The sequence below is a fragment of the Aethalodelphis obliquidens genome, unplaced genomic scaffold (genome assembly GCF_003676395.1).
Source record: "Aethalodelphis obliquidens isolate GAN/ISIS:26980383/991018 unplaced genomic scaffold, ASM367639v1 scaffold6, whole genome shotgun sequence".
Classification (NCBI taxonomy): domain Eukaryota; kingdom Metazoa; phylum Chordata; class Mammalia; order Artiodactyla; family Delphinidae; genus Aethalodelphis; species Aethalodelphis obliquidens.
This window is the reverse complement of record NW_020837950.1, coordinates 1,995,325-2,019,052: the sequence shown is the minus strand read 5'-3', so window position 1 is coordinate 2,019,052 and position 23,728 is coordinate 1,995,325. Positions and strand designations below refer to the sequence as shown.

The following is a 23,728-nucleotide window of genomic DNA, read 5'->3' as shown; positions in this document are numbered from 1 at the left end:
ATCACAGGAGAGAAGACGTGGAGAGATGAAGGGGCTCTGGGGTCAGGAGCGGGCGGTGAGGGCCGGTGTGCCCGCTCCCTACCCGCGGGCTCGGTCCCCCGGGATCAGCTCGTCGAAGGAGCAGAGGTCAGACGCCGCAGCCAGGGAGCAAGACCCTGGAGTGGGGGAGGGAGGGAGGGGAGGCGAGGAGGGGCGCGGAGAAGGGGCGTGGCCAGCACGCAGTGGGAGGGCGCTGGGAGGAGGGGCCGCTGCTCGGCGCTCGCAGCTCTGGGGGCCCGGCTTTGCCGCGCTCAGTGCACTTGGGCGAGAGCAGGAACGTGGAACGGAGCTCCGCTCCCAGCGCAGCCACCGCGATGAGAGGCGCTCCCGGCGCCTGGGATTTCCTCTTCGTCCTGGTGCTCCTGCTCCGCGTCCAGACAGGTGGGAGGGCGCTGCGGGCACCCGGACCGCGTCCCTCGGCTCACCCTGTGCCCCCGTAGGGCCCGAACACGTTGGGGTGTGTCGGGAGAGGTGGTTGCCGGCCCTTTGGTGCCGGGGCATTTCAGCCTCCGGGAAGATTCGGGGCGGCCCTGGGACTCTCCTGCGCCCTGCCCTGCTCACCTGCGCAGGGAGCCCCCTGTCGCTGGTGGTGGGCGCACTGAGCCGGGGGTCTTCCGGGAATGGGGGCGGCGAGGGGGGCTTAGGCTGAGCGAGGTGAGGCTGAGGGCAGCGGGTTGCGTGCGAGTTTGGGGATGCTTTTGTGCGGAGGGTGAGCGGGCGCAGAGGCGGGCGGCGAGGTGGTTCGCATGCAGCGCGTTAATCTCCGCCTGGCGAGGCGCGACCGCTGCTTCCTTTTGTTAAAAGTTGTGCGTGTGTGACCGGCGCACCGGAGGACCGGCCCGCAGGTTCTCAGCCGCGCGGAGGGCGAAGTTGGAGGAGAGCCTTTTCTTTGCTCTGCGGCGGCAGCTTTCCAAACCGCGGCGCTCTTTGTGCCCCAGAGCAGGGGACGGACCCCGCTGCCTCTTCTGCTCCAGGCGCCATCCTGGACCCGAGTCGAAGACAGCGTTGTCCTCGGGTCCTCCGGTTATGCCTTTTGCACGGGGAGCGTGCCGCGTGCGGCTCTGTGGCCGCGAACCTGGAGGTGCGGCTCCGGAGACAACTTGGGTAGGGCGTGTGGAAAGCAGCCGCTAGGTTGCAGACTTTTTGCTTTTGTAGATTCTGTGCCCGAGGCTCGCCCCTTTCTGCCGGGTGCCGTTTCTTTCCTGCAACGCGCCTCGGAGCGGCTGAGGGCTGCGTTTGCTTCCTGCTCCCGGGGGAGGCGGGGACGGTCCGCCGGCACCCTGCGGTTCCTGACCGCAGCCGCCATCCACGCACGGCCGGAGTACCCGGCCAGGCTGGCAGGGCTCTGCAAGCCCCTCTACACGGTGTCTGCGACCTGTAATCGCAGGTCCCTGTTTTCTTTGGGAATTTTGAGATTCGCAACACCCCCCATATGATATCTCTACTGAAGAGCTGCCTGAGGTGAGGGGTGGGAGATGGAGTGGAACTTTCTGCAAATCTTACTTATATCTTAAAGCTGTTATGAAAATCCGTTATATCTGCGCGGGAACTTGGGTCTTCAGGTGGAGGAGGATTTGCAGGCTCCTGGAAGCCCTCAGATTCCTGCCCCTTCTCTTTTTTTCTGGGCGTCGCTGGTGCGCAAGCGAGTGCAGGTCACCCGACTAACCCCTGAAGCCCTGCTTTTTCCCAGGTCATTTTTATTTTTTTTAACCTTTAAGGCTAACTTGATGATGTAAGGATAGAAAGTGAGTCTGAACTGGAATTCAAGGGCTCCAAAGGAAGCATCGCTGTGACTATTGTGGGACTCTATCTACTGCTGATCAGTTTTCCCATAAAGTCTTAAGATGCAGCCTTCCCCTTCCCGGTCTTATAAGGCATTGTGAGGGCTTTCCTGTGGGGGAAGAGAGGTAGGAGGGATCATGAATGAGTGTCCGGATTCCCGTGGCGGATTTGACTGCCTAAGCTTCAAATTAGACGTTTGGTCCTTTCCATCTTTGTGCCTTGACATTTTAATTTCAGTGAAGGGGTGTGCAGTGGACCCATCGGGCACACAAGAAAGGTAGACTACACATACTATTTCCCATTTTTTAAATTAAATGAATCCATTGCTCCCTTATTCCTCATAATTAGCCGGCTCCATCGAACAGATTTTTTGGCAAAGGGGATTTTAAGGTCTGGCTCCTGGGGGGCAGTGTGGTGTAGTGACAAAGCCTTGTGCTGCCTTTCTGTTTCTCCTTTTCTCAGCTTCTATTGGCTGTGTGCCGTTGTGCCAGTCCCTTAAATCTGTGGGAGCCCGGGGTCCTCAACAGGGCAGCAAGGGGTCTGCACCATGAAGGATCCTTTGGGTCCCAAATTCTCCTCTTCCAGTGTTATGAGCGTAGACTCTACACTTCTTCTGAACTCTTTCCCTGAATCCTTCCTGCCTCCTTGAAATTCCACTGCCTCCTGGTCACAGCGACCGCTTGGTGGTGTCCTGCTGGTCTGCCTCTGGTTAAAGCAGGGAGATGTGTGTTTCTCCAGTCCAAACATGCTCCCCTACAGTTTCCCTTTGAGGCCTAGGAGGTGCCAACTCTGCAGGACCCTCCATCGTCACCAGGCCCGCCCCGCCCCAGTGTTTACAACTCCTGTGCCCAGCAGGATGAACCTGCAGTGAATAGTGAATCATACCCTCCCCTCGTTCCTGCAGGTGTGAGGCTAGAGTCATCCCCAGCAGCTGGACACATAACATTCTGAATGACTGTCCTGCTGGAAATAACATGATGGTCTTATAAAAGGGAACCCAGATAATTCACTTATCCACTTTCTGGTGTTTCCCACCCACCCACACATTTTTTCTTCAGACTTTATAAACCATTCATGCTGTGCTATTGCAACACGTTTTCTAGGGTGCCTCCAATTTCACGTTAGTGCCAGACCCAATGCTGGGGCCTTTGCCTGCAATTTCCAGTCCTCTCAGCAAGCCCTGGAGGTAGTCTTGTTACCATCCCTACCATTAAAGCTGGAGAAACTGGCTGAGGATAAGCGAGTTCCCAGAATAATCAGGGGTGAAGCCTGAGGTTGGCCCCATATGCCCAGCTGTATTTCCAGTCACATGATTTCTAAGAATCAGTTATAAATTGAGATTTATTTGAAACTGTTCTATATCATATGCCAGGCATTGTTGGAGGTTCTGGGAATATAGGATGGCCAAGATCATTACTTTCCCATTGTTGGTGAAAAAGACCTAGGTTTCCTGTCATACGATGTCTGAGTTAGTGTTCTCAATTTGAGGGAAGTATTCATTGAAGGGGGAGTCATTCAGTGATAGCTTCCCTGAGGCGTTTGTAGGCATTTGACGCTGGGTATGAGGGCTTTAGGTGTTAGCTGTCCTATTCCAGGTAGGGTCCCTCCAAAATGAAGATGCACTGTCTCTAACGTGATGGTGCAAGTTAGTTGAAATTTTTTTCCATCCCCACTGCAAAAAACTAAAAGTGGTCTTAGCATTATATACTTGTGGGGTACCTGTGAGAGAGAAAAGCCCCAGTGATGGGTGACATCATTGGCTGTTTACCCTGGACGAGCACAGTGAGATATAATGGCAGCTCAACACTCCAAGCCTTTCTTTTTCCAAAACAAATGCTCATCAGAAATGTGCCAAGTTATTTTGTGGGCTTCCCTTGGAGCACGTTTATGTACAGATGTTGTTGTGATGGATTTTGCTGCTGTTGTTGACGGCCCTTAGAAGTTGCCCTGAGGATTTTGACTCATTTCCTCAAGTCTCTCCCAGCTGATTAAAGAAGGACACCAGGAAATGAGCCGTGGTGTCCTGAGCGGGAATTCTTGAAGCTGGACTGCAGTGCAGGGACCCCTTCAAAGGCAGCGGTCAAGGCTGCAGCGGCATTTTCTCCAGAATGAATTTAGTTTAAACAGCTGATGGGCTAGGGAAGTGCTTAATGTTGCTTCATTCACATATGGGAACTTTTTTAAAAAGGGGACTGAAGGACGTTTGAAGAAATCCTAAGCATGCAAAATTTCACCTGCAGTCTCTGTAACTTGAATAGATATTTTCGTGGCTGCAAATCCAGAGTGAAGAGGGCCTGCAAGGGAGTCACCAGAGGAAAAAGTTTGAATCTGGGCCGAATCCAGTGTAAATCTTTGTTGAAAGCAGAGGACTTGTGAGGAAGCCTAGCCTGGCAGCTCTTAGTCTCTTGACATTTTGGACCCGAGACAGCCCATCTTTTGACTTCAGACTCTTAATTGCAAACTCATAGCCCTTGCTTGGTTGTGTTTCGTTTGGCCCACCTGATGCTTTTTTAGAAAACATTGGGGCAGTATTTAAAATATGGAGAATTTATATCAAGATCTAGGTTTCTTTATTCTCTCGAAGAATCGAAAACTCCCCATCTTTAGATGGGACCTCTACTCTTTCCATTGCTCTAGACAGTACCACTCTATACTGCCAGTCAGGCTTTTAGGCATTTAGCCTTGGGTCCCGGTGAGCACAGGTGGGACCACGCAGGTACTTAGTGGAAGGAGCACAGGCCTAAGGAATGAAAACAGCCTTGTATTAGTCTGCTGGCTCCATGACCGACAGCTTTGTGACTTCGGAACAAATTGCTTACCCTTGCTGAGCTGCACTCTTTTCATCCTAGTTTTAGCTGTGTGACTTTGGGAAAATTACTTAACCTCTCTGTGCCAGTAAATGTGTGGCTACATATAAAGTTTTTAGAATGGTACTGCCCGGCACGCTCATGGTATAAGCTCAACACATGTCAAGCTCTGTACATATTTATTATCTGTAAATTAGGAATTATTGCTGTCCCTAAAATGGGAATAATGCCTTCTCTAATATGCGTACTCTAAAGATTAGAAACAGATTCTTGTAAAGATACTTGGCACAGGGTCTGGGATGGCATAGGCACCTAACAAATGAAGAAATTCCATGAGTATGTAGAATCTGACTATTTCTCTTTATAATCCTTGCACGCAGATACCAATAGGTACTAACTTGACAGCTTTTAAAATGAAATAAACTTTAATTTTTGTCTTGAGTTTTACATAGCTTTTGACAAAACAGTTGGGAATCACTAGTGTTAAAGAGTGAACAGACCTTTGATTATTTTTTCCGCGGGGGGGGGGGGAGAAAAACCCAGAAGATTTTTTTTCAACATCTTTATTGGAGTATAATTGCTTTACAATGTTGTGTTAGTTTCTGCTGTATAACAAAGTGAACCAGCTATATGTATACATATATCTCCCAGAAGATTTCTCTAGTGGAAACATTCATACCTTCTAATTTTTCCATTCATCTTATGCTTTAGCCTTAATGCTTACATTTTGGTTATGAAATGTGTTGGTTAGGTATTTTCCGCTGCATACCTTTCTGACAGTTAGGTTTTTAAGGCTTTTGCAAACTTTAAAGTTTAAGCTAAATTGTTATTCAGGGCATGAGGCATCAGAGTTAAGAGTTTGGGCTCTGAAGTTGACAAGTTTGTCCAGCTTGGCCTCTTGCCAGCTCTGTGACCTGGGACGAGACCCTTAAGCTTCAATTCCTCATCTGTAAAATGGGGATGATGGCATAGGCCTACTGAAAGGAGTAAATTAGATCATGTATGAAACACACTTTGCATACCGTCCCTTACAGGGAAGGCATGGGGACTCCACCATCAGGCTGATTTTATGTTTCTTTTTCAGCGTTTGTCTCTTAGGAAAGAAATTTGGAAATGGTTTTAAACCAGATTATATAGAGGGGTTTCTTTTAGTATTAAGATGAAGCTTATCCATTCAATGTCTAGGTTTTTAAAAGGTTCACAGTTAGTGTTAATGCATACTTCTCTCCCTGGTTCTTTGTTTAACCTTATTCACAGGCTGCTTTCCACCAAAGGGAATATAGCTTTCTGGATAAAAGTTTAGGAGGCGAAAGTTCTGTCAATGGCCCATTTTCTCAGTGAATAAGTAAGTGTAGCTCACAGAGGGTCCATGAACCCAATATTGCCTTGTAAAGTGGCATTGAAAGCACCTTGAGAAGGGAGTAGCTTTTCCGTGACTATATGAGGCCCTTCCCTAGCTGTGAGGGACCAAGCTGAACTTGTCCGTTGCCATGGGCTGGACACACAGCAGTGCTCAGGCAGTACTGGTTTAACTTCTCTCCTGTTCTCCAGCACTTGTACAGAGCTTTGAACTAGTGAATGCTGAGCCAACATTTCAGATTCAGTTTAACAAAGGATGATCAATCCTTATGCCTTGGTCCTTGTAGGGACTATATGTGTGGGCTCTGGGGGTGGGGTAGGAACAGAGTAAGAGCAGAGCCAACAATTCAAAGAGAGAATTGGTGTCATAAGAAGTGCAAAGTGCCCAGGCCATATTTCACAGGAGAGGAGTTTACGTCTTGGTGGGCATGTGATAGAGATCAGGGATCAGTCCACATGGGAGATAATATTTGACATTAATTTCTAAACTTTAAAAGAGGGTAGAATGTCTGTAGTTGAGGCTTGTGTTGGAAAAAGCTCCTGAAACAGGGAGCAAGAGATTAAGATCTTATTTGAAGATTTTCAGATCTTTCAGTTGGTGTTAGGACTGGGGGTAGAGAATTGGAGGCGAAGAGGCTGGAAAGGTGGACTCTGATTAGCCTCAAGGAGCATTGGAGGGAGAGGGTATATTTAGTGTTGAGTTTGGTCCAGATTCTGAAAAGAACTTTGAAGTCAAGGCTACGGTAGACTTGACCCAGTAGTGGCCCTCCCAGCTTTGCTTGCTGGTCCAGGGCTGTTCGCTCTACTATTCTGTCCTGTTAAGCGCACTCCCCAACCTGCTCCAAAAACTTGGACATCCTCTTGCTGTGGGCAGCCAAAACTAAGGGAGACGTGTGTGTGTGTGTGTGTGTGTGTGTGTGTGTGTGTGTGTTTAAATTTTAGTAAAATGCACATAACATTAAATTTACCATCTTAACCATTTTTTTGGTGTACAGTTCAGTGGTGTTAATTGCATTCACATTGTTGTGTAACCCATGTCCAGAACACTTATATCTTGCAAAACCAAAACCCTCTCTACCCATGAAACGCTGAGCCCCTGACAGCCATTATTCTACTTTCTGTCTGTATGAGTTTGACCCTCTAGGGACCTCATTCCGTATTTGTCTTCGTGACTGCCTTATTTCATTTAGCATACTGTCCTCAAGGTTTATCTGTGTTACAGCGCATGTCAGAATTTCCTTCCTTTTTAAGGAAGGCAGTGTATGTATATGTATATGTATATGTATGTACCGACCACATTTTTTTCTCCATTCATCCATCGATGAACACTTGTGTTGCGTGCCCCTTTTGGCTATTGTGACGAATGCTGTTATGAACATGGGTGTACAAATATCTAACGGAGAGTTTCTGAGGGGCCTCTGTTAGGATGGTTAGGCCCACAGCTGAGAGCTACGTGTTGGTGGGGAGCTGGGCAGAGAGAGGGACCTTCGGTCATACTCTTTTTTTTTTTTTTTGTTTGCGGTACGCGGGCCTCTCACTGTTGTGGCCTCTCCCATTGCGGAGCACAGGCTCCGGACGCGCAGGCTCAGCGGCCATGGCTCACGGGCCTAGCCGCTCCGCGGCACGTGGGATCTTCCCGGACCGGGGCACGAACCCGTGTCCCCTGCATCAGCAGGTGGACTCTCAACCACTGCGCCACCAGGGAAGCCCGATCATACTCTTTAGATGGTTAGGTGGTCTCTGGATGAAGGAGTGAGTGCTTGCGTGTTGGGGTGCATGCTCTGGAAAGAAGGGGGAACACTTAAGAGACATGAGGAAGATAAAGGTGGCAGACTTAGTTACTTTGCTTGGCAAATTTACAGGCATCTTGGATGTGCCAGGCACTACGAGATTGTGGGGAAGGGGAACAGGAACTATTGTGGGTGTGGTAACGGAGATCCGGGGGTGCTGTGGAGTTCACAGAAATAAAGCCAAGAAGAGGAGCCCGTTTGAAAGAGGCCATAAGATGCTGGACTCCGCTATGTTTGTTTATTGATTATTTACAGGCTGCATTTACTTGACACTTAATTTCACAGACACGATGATAGATATAAATGAAAATCTTCTTAGGGTCATGTCCATGTTAAAAACTAAACCTCAAAGGTCACAGACCATGGCTCTATAATATTACAGTAGGATTTGGGGATCCTAAAGAATTGTGTGTTGTGTACCCATCGTGTAATGAAAAGTAAATTTTCATGAAAAGAAGTCGATGGCAGGAAGATAATTCTTCATTTAGTCTCTGCATGAGACTATTTTAAAAGTCTGTTTATTGGTTTTCTCAGAGAACAAAATGGATGTTTTAGGCACAGAAGAGGACGTAGAGTTGATTAAAGCTTTGGGAAATAGGCCCTTTGAGGGCAACTTAAAGAATTGGATTTATGAAGCCTGGAGAAGATAAGGTAAAGGAAGGTTTAGTGAATGACAGTCTTCAAATATTTGTAGTATGTGAGTGAAGAATGGGACAAAATGAGAATAGTTGAAATTGCCCCAGAAAGAAATTGAGGCTTTTTTTTTTTTTTTTTTTAGGGAAAATTCTTTGATTGGAAGGGTTGGAAAAGACTTTATTGTGTTACCAGAGTTATAGGGCCTTGGCTATAGGTATGAGAAAAGCCAAAAGTAATTGTCATTCTGAAATGGTTAGGTCCTGCCCACCTCAGTTGGCTTGATGACCCTTTAAGGGCCCAGCTGAAATCTTTCTAAATAAAATAACCAGCTGTTTTTCTCTCTTCACTGCCTCGGCTGTGGGCTGGACTGTTTCTTATAAATTCTGGGTAGACTCTAACACGACCCTTACAGTTTTTGGTTATATTGAAAATAGCCAATAAAGAACTCACACCTAAAAAGGGGTTATTGATCGATCTATTGGAGTTGGGGACAGTGGATCTAACCACAGAATGAATTGTGCAAGTGCACGATAGCTTAAGCTGAGTGCCAAAATAAGTGCCCAAAACAAGGAAGTTCGAGGTCCGGAGAAATCTATAATCGACCATAATTAGCCCTAACCTAAGAATGACTGTGCTCTGTGATCACCCGACTGACTGTTGATTCTGAGACACAGCCAGCCATGCTGCATGTAGGCTGACAGATCTGTAAGGGTGAAGGAAGTCCTTTTCCCTTGATTACTCAGGGATGGACTGTTCAGTCTGGGGTTTACCCAGCACCCTCACTTCCCTTCCCACCTGTCCCTTCCCTTTGGTCATTTCGTGGTCATGGCTCAGTGGCACGTTAGATCAGCCAGTGGTCCAGCAGGGGAAGGTGGTAGAAATGAAATTGCAATTGGGCAGTCTCTAGTTGATTACATCATTTCACTTGTCCTGTTAACATGCATGATGATTTCTGAGATGTGATCCCTGCCTTCAAGGAGCCTGGGATCTGTGGAAACGTAAGTGCTTGGTGTAGATGTTAACACAGTTAAGATTTGTAATAAGATTTAAATACTTGTGCTGGTCCTGAAGCCAGGACACATATTCATTTGCATTGGGTTGGAGGAATGAGCATCATTTCTTGAGTAGAATGGCTGATTCCAAGGAAGATCTGGGACCTGAGTTAAATCTTGAGGAATGGGGCAGGAATTGGTCAAGGTGTGAACAGCAGAAGTAGAGGTTTACAGTCAGCTGAAAGACTCCCATAGAAAAAAACCTCTGTGGAGACTAGCAGAAGATGAGATAGGATAATTTTTAGGGCACCTGGATGTTTCTTCAGTAACTGCAGTGTCTCCTGCGGTACCATATGTGATGAGATTTTTGTATGTGTCATCTGGTCAAGTAGGTGCTTACTCAGAGAAATAACTTTAAAAAACGGAAGAGTATAGGTCTCACTTTTTTTTTTTAATAGGTCTCACTTTTGCATGATATTACATATATGGTATGCACAATGCAAATCCAGAGAGATCCACGGATGTGTACTTTGAGTTGCTTTTAAGTCCAGGGCTAATTACCCTCCCCTACCTCCTACTCGCCCCCCGCCCCAGCCAAGATCACAGGTTTTGTAGGCTCAACATCTGATAGTAGCAAGAGATGATCTTTGAGTCTCTGCTTCTTAACAAATTTTAAGTATTTATTAAAATGATAAGTCAGGAATGTACAGTCTGCATAAATTCACTTGTTCAACCAACCAACCAACCAACCTGGCAACAAATGAAACCCCCAAGCCTGATAAGAGTCCTGACTGGCTTAGGCCATCTTGGGATTCTGCTGTAGGTTCCCTAGCCCTGCGTTTAGAAGGTCATTAAAAGGTAATGAGGGGTGCTGGTCACTGCCCTTCCCAAAGCAGTGAGCCTTGGGGAGGAGGTGGCTGTTTGTGGCGGGCAGAAATCTTATCACTTAAGGAAAGAGTGTGAGTGATGGTACTTTCCAGGGAATGCCTTGTTCTTGACCTAATGGATTAAAAAATAATAGGGAAAATGAAAGAAGGAGAAATCCTTACTTTTTCCCTTGTGTCTCTTAAGTTCTTCAGTGAGGCAAAACATCCCACTTCATTTGGGTTTATCCCAGGTGACTCACGTTATTTCAAAGGGTGTTATAAAATTCTTGAAAGCAATCAGGGCTGCCAGTAATTTAAATATGATGGCCTATGCAGACTCGTTAGCAGAGGAATTGCTTTGCAGGGTTAGAACAAAGGTGGCGTTGTCACAAAGAACTTTGGAAATTATTTGGTGTCTCTTTTTATTGGAAGGAAGTATTTATAGAAAGGGATCTAATGTAGATGTGACTTCTGAGGAAAACATTTACTAGCGATTTTGCGTGGCATTTGGCTGTTACTCTACTTGGCTAGTGCATGCTTAAAAAAAAAACAAAACTACGGGCTTCCCTGGTGGCGCAGTGGTTGAGAGTCCGCCTGCTGATGCAGGGGACACGGGTTCGTGCCCCAGTCCTGGAAGATCCCACATGCTGCGGAGTGGCTGCGCGTGAGCCATGGCCGCTGAGCCTGCGCGTCCGGAGCCTGTTGGCTCCGCAACGGGAGAGGCCACAACAGTGAGAGGCCCGCGTACCGCAAAAAAAAAAAAAAAAAAAACACTACTGTTTAAAAAATTGAAAATTATACTACTTGGAAAGACTATGGGTACGTTATAAAGTGATAAGTTTTAAAGTTTATAAATGTTAAAATGCATTTCCATCCTAATTTTCACAATGTAGATTTCTTTTTTAACGGCTGATGGAAGATTTGCATTTCAAGGAATGGTCTGGTAAAACTGCATGGACTGGTCTTTCGGCTTTTCGTCATTGTTAAGTCAAACCAGGATTCTTACTCCAAAAATATGTCATTAGAATCACCACTTGAAAACAGTTAATTGGGATGTTTAAAGGTTTTTCTCCTTATTTTAGTATAGTCAGTATATTTACTACAGGGAAATAGTAGACACGTTTCTAGCTCAAGCAAAATGTATCACTTTCATGAAAAAGAACCCCCCTTTCCAGCTTTTTAAAATAAACTAGCATATGTAGAAGGGTTTATGAATTTTTTAGGAAATCTGAACGTGTAGCCTCATTTCCATTCCAGTCTTTTCAAGGGATAGTATTTTAAACGATCACCTTCGTTTCAGAATGACTGCCTTCTAAGAAGGAGCTGGCCAGGATGCCGAAAGAGCTCAGGTAGTGAGTGGCATGCCATCAGGTGAGGACAAATCCAGGGCAGGTGCAGATGGCTTCTCTCTCCATTTGGAAAACTTGGAACAGCAACTCTGGGCATAAAGCTGTAGTGCTTAAGATTTACAGTTTCATTCTGTTAGTCCCTTCAGTATCTTTTAAACGGACCCTACACCTACCAGGAATTTATAGATTTGTTCACAAACAATTATTGATGCAGTAGGGGGGCGAGTGGTATAGCTGTAAACACACCAGGCAAAAATCCTTGTCCTCTTGAGGCTTATGTTCTAGTGAATTCTTTTTCTTTCATGAGTCCAGGTCCGCAAAGAGCCCAGAAGGAAGAAAAAGTCTAGAGTCTCTCAGAGAAAGCGCCTTCCTTTAGATTTATTTCAGTTTCTTATTATGGTCAATTAAGGAAGGATGCAGAGAAAAGCAAGGTTTCTCAGAGGGTTGGGGGACGGGGTTCACAGGGAAGGAGGGACCAGAGGACGCAAAAATGAAGTTAGGTAGGGGTGGGTTGGGGAAGGGCCTGGGTCGGGGCCGACTCAGGAGGAGCTCTGTGAGATGTTGGTCAGTTGAGTCCTGTCCGCCCCGCCAGTGCCCTTGGAAGGGCTGAGCATCACACGCCAGCCTTCCAGCTTGTCACGGCTCCAGTCTTTGTAACTTCAGCCTCTCCAGCAGGTATAAGGATGTACCGATGAAGGATGTACCGAAGGGGGTGGCAGAAATGTCTGCAACGCCGGGGGAACACAGATAGGTGTCTTCACTTTCAGGACTTTGTGGAGCCTTGAATGTGCCAAAGTGCATCGTCCATCTGTGGCTTTAGAACCGTTTTTCCCAGAATAGACCAGAATGCTTTTTCACAGCTGAGAGAGGATGCTTCAGGGGTCCAGGCTGAATGCTCTCCAGTATGTCTCCAAGCACTGGAGGCTCTGCACCTCCTTTTTTTTTTTTTTGCTGTACGGGGGCCTCTCACCTTTGTGGCCTCTCCCGTTGCGGAGCACAGGCTCCGGACGCGCAGGCTCAGCGGCCATGGCTCACGGGCCCAGCCGCTCCGCGGCATGCAGGATCCTCCCGGACCGCGGCACGAACCCGCGTCCCCTGCGTCGGCAGGCGGACTCTCAACCACTGCGCCACCAGGGAAGCCACTGCACCTCCTTTTTAAATTCTTTCATCTGTTTCTTGTTGAAATCTGACCACCTTCAGTTTTTAATAATACCTGTATTTAACTAATGGCACTTCTGAGTCTGACAGAGCGCCATTTAGCCACCGTCTGTTATACTGGGCATGGTGTGTCAACTCCCGTGTTGCTGCAGCCAGCCTGGGTGAGGTGACAGGGTGACTTCATCTGACTTTGCATTTTAGCCTTAGGGTGGCCTTTCAGAGTTCCATGAGGTGATAAGCCCTCCAGCTTCAAATCGGGGACTCCCCCAGATGAGAATTGCCACTGTTTGTGCCCAGAACTGGAAAGTTCCTTCTCTGTCAAGTCTTAGGCCTGGAGTAAGACTCGTGCTGCCTTTAGTATTGATCCTCAGGAAGGAATCCAAGATAAAGACTGTCCAGGGACAGAAAGTGGTACCCTCTTGAGTTATGGGCAGGAAGGCATCCACTGACCACAGCTGGGATTGAAGGCATTAAGGTAGATACTCAGGTGCCTGGCACCATGTCAGTTACCAATTTCGATGAAACCAACAGCTTTAGGTATACAAGTGTGGATGCTTCATTATGAAATCAGTTGCCTTAAAGCACTTGGTTTAGATTTGATGAAAGACTGTAGTGTTTCTAAGCCAGAGAATTCTTTTTATCTGGTGTCATCATCATTGGTTAGCACCTATTGTTTTGGGTGAGGATTTCAGGGCCTAAATTTAAATAGACCCTGTTTAAGTTTGCTATCAGTTGACTAGGAAAGGATTTAAAGAAAAAGGGGGGTGTCCTTTGACTTCTAGGCTGGGTTATTTGAAAACCTATTAGCAGCCATTTTATTTCAAGATGGAGGAATTGAATCTCACATTAACTTTAAAAAATATGTAACTTTAAAATACATAGAAATGTAATTATATATATATTTATCATGGGACCACCTCACACACGGAGAATAGTGAACGAACCCTCATATACCTGTCATCCAGCTTCAGCAGTTGGATCAACACCAGTCTTTCTGCTTCACCTCTACCCACTTCATCCTCCCATTTTTTTTTGGCCGCCCCACGTGGCTTGTGGGATCTTAGTTCCCCGACCAGGGAACGAACCCGGGTCCACAGCAGTGAAAGCCCATGTCCTCACCACTGGACCGCCAGGGAATTCCCTCCACCCTCCCATTATTTTGAAACATAAGCATCATAGAATTGCATCTGTGAACATTTTCAGTATGTAGCTCTAAAATAGAAAGGTTCCCTTCCCTAAACATAATGATAATACCAATGTCACAGCCTTCCAAAGCAATAAAATTCCACAGTGTCATTGAGTAGCCAGGATTCACATTTCCCTTATTGAAAATAAATATAAAGACATATACGAATATATAAATATTTGATAGACTCTAAGCAAGAGCCATATATGGCAGTTCGTTGATATGGCCTTTTAAGTCATTTCTTATTTATAGGTTCTATTCTCCAATGTTTGTTGAAGAAAACTGAGGATTAGTCCTGTGCAGTTATCCACAGTCCGAATGCTGCTGGCTGCATTCCTGTGGTGCTGTTGAACATGTTCTCTGTTCCCTGAATTTCCTGTAAATTGGTCATTTAGAGGTATGATCATACTCAGGTTTGATTTCTTTTTTAGTAAGACGACTTAATAGATGGTGTGTTCCTCTACTATTCTATTTTCTTTCCCTTTTTTGGATATACCGTTGGGTACTTAAAAAGATTTGTGCTTTGTTCTAATGGTTGCGTTTATACTTATACCTTTATATGATACCCTTGGTTCGCTCTTTCTGGGGCTCTATTTTCTATTGGTTTCCTTCTGTGAGTAACAATTTAAATTAGCTAGTAGCCTGTTCTTTCCTCTCCCTTTTCTCCCCTACTTGGGATTTGAAGTAATAGCCTTTTACTATAAGGCCGTCAGCAAGCATATTCTACTTTGCAGATGCTCTCCCTCCCCTAATTTTTCTGATAACTGCACCAAAACTACTTTATCAAAATATACAGCAATCACATACTCTGCTGTCTCCTTTGTTATCACCATTTAATCTTTTTTTTTTTTTTTTTTTTTTTGCTGTACGCGGGCCTCTCACTGTCGTAGCCTCTCCCGTTGCGGAGCACAGGCTCCGGACGCGCAGGCTCAGCGGCCATGGCTCACGGGCCCAGCCGCTCCACAGCATGTGGGATCCTCCCGGACCGGGGCACAAACCCGTGTCCCCTGCATCGGCAGGCGGACTCTCAACCACTGCACCAGCAGGGAAGCCCCCACCATTTAATCTTAGTTCTACAAGTAAATATATGTTTAATGCTTGCCACTAGTTCTTATGTTCTGTCTTTCCTGACATTTTGGTTTTCTGAAGCTCATCCTCTAACAGATACCTCAGGAAGCATTCATGGGAAGTGCTTCCTGAATTATGTTCACAACAGCTTGTCTGTAGCCTTCGCTTTTATACTTAAAAGTCAGGTTGTCTGATATAAATCCTTGGCTCATCTTTTCTTTGCTCAAGGATCTTTAATATTTTACTATATTGTCTTTTGCCATAAAGTGTTGTCAAAGTCTGCTGGCAATCTGATTTTCTTTCCCTCATATTTAACTTGGTATGTTTGCCTAGATACCCAAAGGCCTGTTTTTTTGCCTTTATTCTTTGAAGTCCAGTAATTCTGTAGTGTTAGATGCTCTGGGTTGATTTTTTCAGGGACATACTGTGCTACTTTAGTAAGTACAGTATCCTCCCATATCTGCAAGGGGTTGGTTCCAGGACCTCCACGGCTACCAAAATCCTGGATGCTCAAGTTCCTTATATAAAATGGCACAGTACAGCCGGCTCTCTGTATTGTGGTTGTGGAACCTGCAGACACAGAGAGCTGACTGTAATTTCTTGTAGTGTAGCTTTTGCTGTTTGTTCTAGTCTTCTTCTTGGCTTTTGGAACTCCCATTGTGTGTATGTTAGATCTTCTTTGCCTGTCTTTTTATATTGATCTTTTTCTCTCAAATCCTTTTAATGTTTTCATAAGTCGTTTGAATTAAAAAATTTTTCTCCTTTCCATCTTCTCCTTCTTTTGAGACATTATTCATTTTATTTGCTCTTGTGTTCTTTTTATTTACCCTTTATTTCTGAAATGATTTTTTTCTTTCATTTCTAATTCTTATTTCTTTATCTCCATTTTCAAATCTTCGTTTTCTCCAGTTCATTTCTTTTTTTCCTTTTTTTTTTTTAAAATTGAAGTATAGTTGATTTACAAGGTTGTGTTAGTTTCTGGTGTACAGCAAAGTGATTCAATTACATATATATATTCAATCAGCTCATTTCTGAGTTTTAAAAATTCTGATTTAGGCTGTTCTTTATACCTTCTTTTTATTTAATTTCTTTTAGCTCATTTTTGAAATATTAGGTTATAGTTTTCATTTTTTTTGTGTCTTTCTGGCATGATTTTATTTTCTATACTGGGGATGCCATTCTATTCCTTATTTTTTCTTTAAAGAACGTATTTGGAATTCAACTGCTATTCTTTTCTGTTGTTCGCTATGAGTTTTCGTATACTCTTATTAGAGCCATTATAGCTTTTCTAGCTTCACAGTTCTAGAGTACCCACTTAACATTGTTTTCACAAAGTGGTGAAAAAAATGGTCTTTACTTTTCTACACCTAAGATCTTACTTTTTTTTAGTCTCCGTTCTCAGCCCCTACTTATCTGAACCTTTCCTTTCCTTTGCCTATTTAACTCATCTTAGATTCATCCTTAGCAGTTTCTCCTCAGTGTGGGGCTTTGACCTAGTTTGTTAGTTTATAGGGATCAGACCTCTCCCACCCCAGAACATTCCAGCCCATTAGAAATACATGGGTCACAATCCCCTCTGTACTTCCTAGGGAAGTTGGAACCTGCAGAGTCCTCTGCCAGCTTCTGTGGGTGTCCCCAGAATGGCCCTCTGAGCATTGTAGTGCGTACCTAACGGCAGTTCTTGAAGCTGTTGGTAGTTTGTCCCCACCTCCTTCATACATAGGAGGGGGATATACCTTATCACCTGGTTTTGTGGCTAGGGGATACCTTATCACCTGGTTTTCTTGTAGATGCTATCCATAGGGTTTTTGGTTCTGCTCTATTTGTTTTTACGGTTAGGGTGAGTTGGGGATATTCAATAATTATGCTTCCACCACCATCTTGCCAGAATCTATATGGGCATTTTAACATAAAATTTGTAGACCTTTGGGTCTACCAAGTCGGGATGAAAGTAGCAAAGTCTTGAAACATTAAATCAGTAGTACCTGCCTTTAAAAATAATTTTCTTCCAAAATATAAGAAAGTAGAGAGGAAACTTAATGGTTTTAACTATCTGAAAACTGGCCACTTTATGGGCGACCTAAGCCATATTCTAAGCTTACTGTTTCGTTTTGGTTTTGAATTTTATTAATTTTTTTATACAGCAGGTTCTTATTAGTTACCTATTTTATACATATTATCGTATATATGTCAATCCCAATCTCCCAATTCATCCCACTCTAAGCTTATTGTTTATGACAAAATGTAATAGTTGAAATCATCTGAGTACCAGGAAGCCCATATCTGAGGAAAAGGTGTAAAGAGTGACACACTTTTGCCATTATTTGTTTGGTTTGATATTCCTTGAGTTCTGAAGGAGATAATGCTATTTTATAGTTTTAAAAGGGTTCGACCACATTTACACTTTTAATAACCATCTAGTAAAGATAAAATCATTACTTAATTAGGTGCATTTTTCTCTTTCAGCCTTTTTTTCCCCCAGTGAAGCATTTGCATATCTCTAATTATAGTCATTTGAAAAAAAAGTGCTGCCAGAACTTGACATAATATTAATTCAGATTTCCAAAAATACTAAATTTCCTTCCTCCAACTTGAGTTTCCTCCAGTTGGCCATTGATTTAAGTTACATACTAAAAGGTGACAATTTTAGAATTGGCCCTTTTTTCCTCCTGTATTTAGGGATAGCCATTAATCTAAAGCCATAGAAGGAAGAAGTAAAACTTTCTCAATGGGTATATTGGAAACTTTTTTTTTATTCTGGAAAATAGAGTAAATCATTTTCAGACATTCCCTCTGGTTTTCTACAGAGATTGAGAAGAAATCAATTCAAAATGGGGCTGGTCATTAAGAATTCTTTGTAAACGGGTAGCAGGCTTAATGTATTGCTTGAAGTGAATGTCACCCAAGAAAAATTAAGGGAAAAGTCAACACTCATTAAGCAAATTGACCAGCCAAGTGTTTTGATGAATGTTGCAACAAATTTGAATAAACGAATTTTGTCCATTTAGTGTGCTTTTAGACCAATGTGATTGTTTTGGTCTAATTATTTTTTATTTTGTGTATTCAAATGTAGAATGGCTGCAGAATTTACGATTGCAGCAATTATCTGATCAGCAATTTAGAAAATTGGTGAATAGTATCTGACTACTCACCAAGAAATGCCTGGCATTTGATACGGCTGGTGCAGGACCACATACAGTCCAAGGAGCAGCCTGTGCTCTTTTCTCTGGTTCTCACCCACTGCAGATGAGAGCCCAGAGGCCGTCACTGGCTTAGCATGGGCTGTGGACATGGGCTCAGGGCCCTCGGATGTCATGCACCAGATTGAGGTCTGATGTGCTACAGAAGTTGTATTTGCCACCCAGTGTCACTATTCCAGAGTCCTGTAGCTGTGACTGGTGAATTCTGCAACATTTCCCACTTCTCAAGCTTGGGGATTCGAGAAATCTGTGCCCGACTGGCTGCCAAAGCTTGTCAGGGGGACCCAGTGTGAGGCCGATTTCTAGGTGTAAAAGCCAGGCAGATTTGCTCACTCAAGAAAATCTGTTTTGCAGGTTTGCTTTGAATTCCAAGATACAGATTCTGGTAAAAAAAAATTTTTTTTGCTGCATTAATGCCACGGGTTTCTCCTGATAGCTGCCTGCCTTGTGGGGGAGGGGATAACTGGTCCTCTACGTGGGGTCCTGGACCCGAATGCAAACTCTCCCTTCCCCTCCAGACCAGGGGGCGGGCCCAGCGGTCCCTTTTACCAAGCTGTCCAGGTGATCCTGGTACAGACTAAAGTTTGAGAACCTCCAGTCTTCAATGCAAAAATGATTGGGTTGTGTCACAGCGTTGGGCAGTGATCGTTAAAAATATTAAAGTTCGTGTGACCTCTTGAATGTCAGGCGAGGGTGCAATTCTCAGTTATCTTTCTGTGGCACTAAAAAGATAGATAGGAGTTTCAGTTGGTCCAGACAGGAAAGCAGACAATTGCAGTACTGTGGGACAGTGCCTCGCAGAGGCTGCAAGGGGCCTTCAGAAAACACGCGTGTACCAGGGGGAGGGGTGATGGGAAGGCCCCTCTTGGTGATATTTTAAAGGAATAGATGTGATCGTGTCCCTCTCTGACTAAAACCTTTCAGAGACTTCCCAGTGTTCCTGGAATAAGGTCTGTCCTTGTAGATCCCATCCCACGCCTCCAGTGTCTCCTCTTGATCTCCATATTGCAGATTTCCTGCCTCATCCTTCGCCGTCCGTGCTTTCTTCACTCCTTAAAGATGTCCTTGTTCCTTGGAGCTGCGGGAGCCACCCTGCCCCTCTGCCCACTGCCAGGGGCACTGTGTTTCTCCCTGGTCTCTTAGTGCACCTCAGACCCCAGCTCGCATGTTTCCTTTGCAGTCCTTTCTGACCCCCCCAGGGTAGGTCAGGTCAGCGCCCCTTGTGTACAGTGCACTTCTCCACACTCTGCACATGGTAATTATATAATTGTATAATTATTGGTTTACAGCTCACCCGTGGAGCTAAATATAAATTCATATACGTTCCACGAGAGACCCTGCCTTGTTTCCCTGCTGCCCAAGGGCCCAGCCCATGGCAAGCATTCAAGAAACATTTTTAGTTGAATGCATGAATGTGGGGGGGGGCCAGTCCCATTTTTATCCCTAGGACATGTGGGCTGGTGAATGTATGCAATTTGGATGGAGGCGTCACCTAACGAGAGCGTATTTGTCACCATCATCTAATCCTCCTCTAGAAAAGTGAGTCCCTTGCACAGTGGCAGCAGAATCTTATGATTTGGTTCTAATTTGGGATCTGGCCTGTGGACCCCCCAGGAGAAGTTCTTGAGTATTATGCTTCCAGGGATATGGGAAAGGAGGGAAATCCTCTGACCTTGGAGATGTTCATAACACCCAGGCCGGAAGCCAGCAGCCCGAGTGGTAAAGGTGGCACCTGCGAAGTTTCCAGGGAAATGACTGTTGTCCCCAGTCCCCTCAGGGCTTCCTGCAAGAGCTGCCCGCTCTGCTCCTAGAAGATGATCTTGGGGCAGCTTCTTTCTCCCCACCCACTTTCAGATCTAGTTGGTGGAAGAACAGAGATGCGCTCCTTTGCCTCATTTTGGTCAATTTGTCCTGACCTGGGTAAAGCCAGGGGTTTTCATTCCTGTTCTAGAAGGTGACAGCATGGGAGTTACTCCCAGAGGCGACAGCTTCAAGGTGGGGGGCATTTTACCTCCAGTCAGAAACTACGTAAGCCTTACACTGATAATTCATGGAAGGACTGGCAATGGCACACATGGGTGTAATTTATAAAAATACACGTACTGAGAGCAAGGGCTCAAATTCTTTTTAAAGATGGAGATTTAAGATCTAGAGTGGCTTGCGGGAACCTTGCTTTTGATAGAGGAACTGATAATCTGCTATTTGCCAATTAATTGTTTTTGTTTTACATTTGGGGCTCAGCATACTCTTTTCCATTTTTTTTTTTTTTAATGTGTTTGGCCGCGTTGGGTCTTCATTGCCGCACGCTGGCTTTCTCTAGTTGTGGCGAGCGGAGGCTGCTCTTCGTTGCGGTGCGCTGGTTTCTCATTGCGGTGGCTTCTCTTGTTGCGGAGCACGGGCTCTAGGCGCGCGGGCTTCAGTGGTTGTGGCTCATGGGCTCAGTAGTGTGGCTCGTGGGCTCCAGAGCACAGGCTCAGTAGTTGTGGTGCATGGGCTTAGTTGCTCCGTGGCATGTGGGATCTTCCCGGAGCGGGGCTGGAACCCATGTCCCCTGCATCGGCAGGCGGATTCTTAACCACTGTGCCACCAGGGAAGCCCCTCAGCATACTCTCTTATACCCAGTGTAAACTCTGTTAGATTTAGTGAAACATAATAAACACAGTAAGTTTTGGAACGAACATCATAAACACTATTTCTCACTTGCAACCATTTATTGGACATAAGGTAGGTATAGGATTTGGAGATAATGTATGAATCCTGATGTATCTCACCCCCAATTTATAGATGTCAAAACTCTGAGGCTTGGGCTTCCCTGGTGGTGCAGTGGTTGAGAGTCTGCCTGCCGATGCAGGGGACGCGGGCTCGTGCCCCGGTCCGGGAAGATCCCACATGCCGCGGAGCGGCTGGGCCCGTGAGCCATGGCCGCTGAGCCTGCGCGTCCGGAGCCTGTGCTCCACAACGGGAGGGGCCCCAACAGTGAGAGGCCCGCGTACCGCAAAAAAACCCCAAAAAACAAAAAAACAAAAACAAAACTCTGAGGCTTGGAGAGGTCAGGTAACTTCCCCAAAGTTTCACAACACTCAGCTTGGAATCTGCAAAACGTACACCTTTTCCATTATATTCCTGTTGCCTCCCGTGCTCATCCAAGCTCAGAAAAGCACCGTCGATCTCCAGTCTCTGAGCTTGCTTCTAGACTTTAAAATATTGCTGAATAAAGTTACAGAAGTTGCAAGATGACTACAAAGAACTTCAGGATACCCTTCACTTAGACTGCAATTAACATTTCCCCACATTTACCTTGTCCATGTATATACATATTGGCGTTTCTGACCCGATTAAGAGTAAGTTGCTAACATGCTCCTCTGAAAACCCATCTGGGCCTCAGCCTTAGGTTTGATGAGAACACTGAGGCCCCCCAGGCTGAATTCCTTCTTCTGCCCCCCACCTGTGTGGTCTTCCCCCTGGCCGCTAGGCTGAGGCCTGGCTCCAAAGAGGGACACTCAGCTCACTTTTGCCCTCAGCCCTAGTCCCAGTCCTTTAAATTTAATTCAGAGGCTAAAACCCATCCAACTCCCTTTCTGGAAATTGGCTCTCTCCAGCACCTAACAAACGGAACCTCTTCTATGGCAGGGTAACACAGGCAAACAACAGGGGGCTCCCTGTTTCGTGAAAAAGTGGGAGACCAGGGACTTGCCGCAGCTTGTTATCCAGGGCTGCAGCTAAACTGTTTGGCCCCTGCTAATTCACCTCTCTTTTCAAGACAGTTACCAATTCTGGTAACCTTTTGTCTGTCAGCTGCTTCAGATAAAATTGCTTTTTTTGTTTGTTTGTTTGTTTTTAATTAATACTTTTGTTTTTACTTCCTTTGTTTTAAACCAGCCCAGTGGCTATAAAACAACATTTTGAAAGTGGAACAGAAGGAAAAAACATTCTCTCTGCTCCATGTATGGGATGGAGGGGAAAGTACAATTTCCCTTAACTGACAGTTGTATTAAAAGCAGAATTTAGTATATAATCACTAGTAAAATGTATTGATTTACCCATTATGGTGAAAATTAGCTTAAATATCTATTTAAGCCAAGTATTATTCCAGGCATCTTTCAGAACTAGAAAAGCAGAGAGGCCTTTCAAAAATGTAGGTCACATTTGAAGACAGAGTTTAAAAACCGCCTCAGGAAAACACCTCAAATATCAGGATAAATGGATAAACTAAAATATGATATTTACATACCGTGGAATACTGTTCCGCCTTAAAAAAGGAAATTCTGACCCATGCTAACAACACAGATGAACTTTGGAGACGTTAGGCTGAGTTTAATAAGCGAGACACAAAAGGGTAAGTATTGTATGGTCCCACTTACACGTGGTCCCTAGAGCGGTCGGATTATTGAGACAGAAAGTAGAATTGTGGTCACCAGGGGCTGAGGTGAGGAGGTGATGGTGGAATGGGGAGTTATTCTTGAATAGGTACAGAGTTTCACTTTGGGATGATGAAAAAGCTCTGGGGATAGATAGTAGTGATGGTTGCACTACATTGTGAATGTATTTATTGCCACTCAAAATTTGTATAATTAAAAACGTTTAACATGATATTATGTTATGTATATTTTACCACCAAAAAATGTTTTTTAAATGCCCCAGTTGGCATATATTTATGTTCGCGAGTGTAAAAATATTGACCAGACAATCTCTTGCTTATTGGTGTTACATTTGATGTCATTAGAATGAAATGCTATAGAATTAGAACCAGAGCTTATGGGTGTCGCATATTTTTATTTCTTAAAGTTTTCATTTGCTGCTGACACAAACTCATTTCCCCTCCTGAGCCTGGGAATTGGCATGTTGAGGAATTGTCAATTTCTTGGTTGGAGGAAATGGCATAGTGATTACAGGCCCACACTCCACCACACATGTCCAGGACAGCGCTAACATGAAGGCAGTTTACGCCTGACAGGTCCTTCTGCAGGTCCTTTCAAGGGTCTAGTTGTTGCCCTCTGTAGAGCGTGCAGCCAGGAGGTCTGCTTGGAGGTGAGACGCGCACGCGTCTGTTTTCCTTGGTACTTGGTAGGTCTGGGGTGAAGCTGGCCTTTGACTAGCGAGGCCGACCTTCCACGCTCTTCTTGCCGTGTTCCTTTTCACTTGGCTGTTTATTGTTCTTCAAGTCAAGGAAGTTAATGTTGAAAGCAGTCAGGAGCTTCCCCACCCCAGCTTCACAGATGGTAAGGGTCTTGTTCTGTTGTTTATTGGATTTCAGTCCTTCTGCTTCTTATCTGCTGTTTATTTCATTAAGTGCTTTACAGAATTCCAAACGTGGAAATCTCCGTATTTACAACAGAAGCTGCACTGGGCTATCAGGAAAAGCCCACTGGAAATTAGGACATTCCTCTTTTCTGCTACAGGGATGGATCCTCTTACATTATGTTTGTCAAATCCAGACCTCATCTGACTCCCCAAAGACCCACTTCATAATGGCCATGCGTATCTTTGAGATCAAAA

At 45.1% G+C, this 23,728-nt stretch overlaps 1 protein-coding gene across 4 annotated transcripts in view; it reads left to right on the top strand.

The window, feature by feature from the left end:
* The first annotated feature begins 257 nt into the window (after nucleotides 1-257).
* Nucleotides 258-23,728, top strand: part of KIT (KIT proto-oncogene, receptor tyrosine kinase) — an 85,817-nt gene continuing 62,346 nt past the window's right edge. Inside the window, exon 1 of one of the 4 annotated variants that reach the window (XM_027102927.1) lies at nucleotides 258-420. In XM_027102927.1, coding sequence (XP_026958728.1) covers nucleotides 354-420 — 67 coding nt within the window. In that variant the 5' untranslated portion in view covers nucleotides 258-353. The remainder of the gene's footprint in view (nucleotides 421-23,728) is intronic. The other 3 variants (XM_027102930.1, XM_027102929.1, XM_027102928.1) reach the window with 3 other exon arrangements.